This window comes from Lucilia cuprina, chromosome X, assembly GCF_022045245.1.
Source record: "Lucilia cuprina isolate Lc7/37 chromosome X, ASM2204524v1, whole genome shotgun sequence".
Classification (NCBI taxonomy): Eukaryota; Metazoa; Arthropoda; class Insecta; order Diptera; family Calliphoridae; genus Lucilia; species Lucilia cuprina.
In genome coordinates, this window is record NC_060949.1 from 7,805,561 (window position 1) to 7,807,839 (window position 2,279).

General features: G+C 30.2%; 1 protein-coding gene across 1 annotated transcript; it reads left to right on the forward strand.

Moving 5' to 3' along the window:
* The first annotated feature begins 1,664 nt into the window (after positions 1–1,664).
* On the forward strand, positions 1,665–2,279 carry LOC124421416 (anaphase-promoting complex subunit 1-like). Its single transcript, XM_046956578.1, has 2 exons — positions 1,665–1,801; positions 1,860–2,279. The coding sequence occupies exons 1-2, from the start codon at positions 1,665–1,667 to the stop codon at positions 2,092–2,094; spliced, it is 372 nt and encodes a 123-aa protein (XP_046812534.1). The 3' UTR covers positions 2,095–2,279.

A 2,279-nucleotide genomic window follows, 5' to 3' on the forward strand; every position in this document is an offset into this window, starting at 1 on the left:
CGACGTCTGATTTAGATGCCTTTTGTATTTTGTGTTTTATTTCGTTTAGCGTTATTGTTGTTCTTTTTGTTTAGCTTTTGATGTAATAATAATGTATTCTTTTATGGTGAAGGGTATATAAGATTCGGCACAGCCGAATATAGCACTCTTACTTGTTTCATGTAATATCATTAAAATGGCGATTTTTGAACATATTTGCATTTTTTCCTTTTTTGAGAAATAAATCCGAACTTTTATATTAGGATTTAATACACCCCTTGAGGTATATAAAAATAAAAATTTTTGTTATAAGGATAAGTACAGATCCAGTATAGTACAGATGTATTTTTGGTGTTCTTCTGTTTCTAATTGAATTGTATGGAACTTTCCGTACCACTATGGTCTATATTTTCCGACAATGTTGGCTAGTATACATTCATGTACATATTAGCACTAATATATTTTAAATTTTCAATACTTTATATCGGTTTACTATTCCAAAACATGCCTTTGCAAAACGTCATACTATACAGTAGATTTCATTTTTTACTATATGTAACTTTTACGCTTATAGATATTTTTGAGTTAGACCATAATGATATAATGGCATGCAGCCTGGACGTCATTGGTATATAAAAACAAGTAAGAGTTCTATATTAGACTGTGCCGAATCTTATATACCCTTCACCATGGTGTGTTAAAAAAATAAGTCGGTATCAAAAACTCTTCCTTCAAATCACTTACTTCGGGCTGAACATACTTAATTTCATGTTTCTTAAAAAAAAAAACAAAAAAAAAATAAGTTCTCGTTTTCCGGTTCTCTACATACTAAATATTATGTTTCTAGGTTCAATATTATAAGAAATTAGAAAAGTACCTTTGGCAGAACGAAAAAGTACCAAAAAATTCCCATCGATTTGTTCTCGTCTAATCCGGTCTCTACATACTTAATTTCATGTTTCTATGTTCATTACTATAGAAAACTCAAAAAGTACCCAGTAAAAACTTTCATTACCATGTAAGGAGTTAAAATGATAAAATTTACTTACATTTTAAGTCATTATTTTAACACGGTGATGTCATTGGAGGCAAGTACTTACCACAAATGATTACAAGTAAATGAAATAAAATAGTCATTGTAAATCACATGAATAATCGTATACAGCATCTGTATCTTCGCTGACAAAATGACTAATGAATTATAAAGTATTTATATAACACATTATCAGTAAGAACTTATTAGACTACTTCTGTGTAATTCAGACCATATGTAGTAGTCATTGAAAAGTATGTTGATAGGTAAGTAATTACAATTGATAGCCATTCCCCAGTTTTTGCTGAGTATCTTTTTTTGTGAACACTATATCAAATGTCTATTAAAAAAAAAAAACAGAAAATAAAATAGTATTTGACGCACAATAAAACAACAAAGCAGTGGTGTAGTAAGAGTAGCATTCAACTGGTAGACGGAAGGTACCGAGTTCAACCCCAGTATGTGTCGACTTTTTATTTTTTCAAAAATATTCTATAAATAACTCTACTAAAAAACAACTTATTTCCAACCAAATAATATTGTTCTGGTAATTTTTCTATTGAATTTGTAAGCAAATATTTTGCTGGGTAGTAATCGTAATGTATTGCAACCAAACAAGTATGAGGAGGGAATTGTATAAATGAAATAATTTATGGTTTTACAATCAATCATAGGTCAACATTATATATCTGTACAGGATATACGCAAATGTGGCCAATCTCAACCCTCAAAACCCATTGTCCATGAGTTGTGTTTGGAACATGTTTGGACCGAAAATACCTATGGCAAGTATGTAACTAAAAGTTAAAAATAAAATCTTTTAGATATTAATGTTTTTCTTTGATAGCAATCGTGATTTCTGTAAAATATCCTCAAAGGACTTTATACACACTGATTTAGTCGGTCAAACGTTTCTTTGCTATCTTTTGCCACGTCCATGTAAATTACAAATGGTTCGCTTGAATAATTTCGAAAATAAAGATTTACAAATATCTACTACATCCATGACGGTAGTGGGTGATCTAAAGTCCATATACACAATACTCTCAGCAACAATCCTCCAACTTCAAAAATTACTATAAATGTTACTGCCGCAACACAAAATATATCTCCAAATACTTCATTTTCTCGTCGCATTAGTCTCTTGCCTTCAGAACAAAAACCATCTCCTACTACATTAAGAGACACAAGTGGTCCGCTTTGAAATCAAGAAAGATCTTCTATGGACCCAAGAAAGATTAAACTAAATTACGTATAAAATATAAAT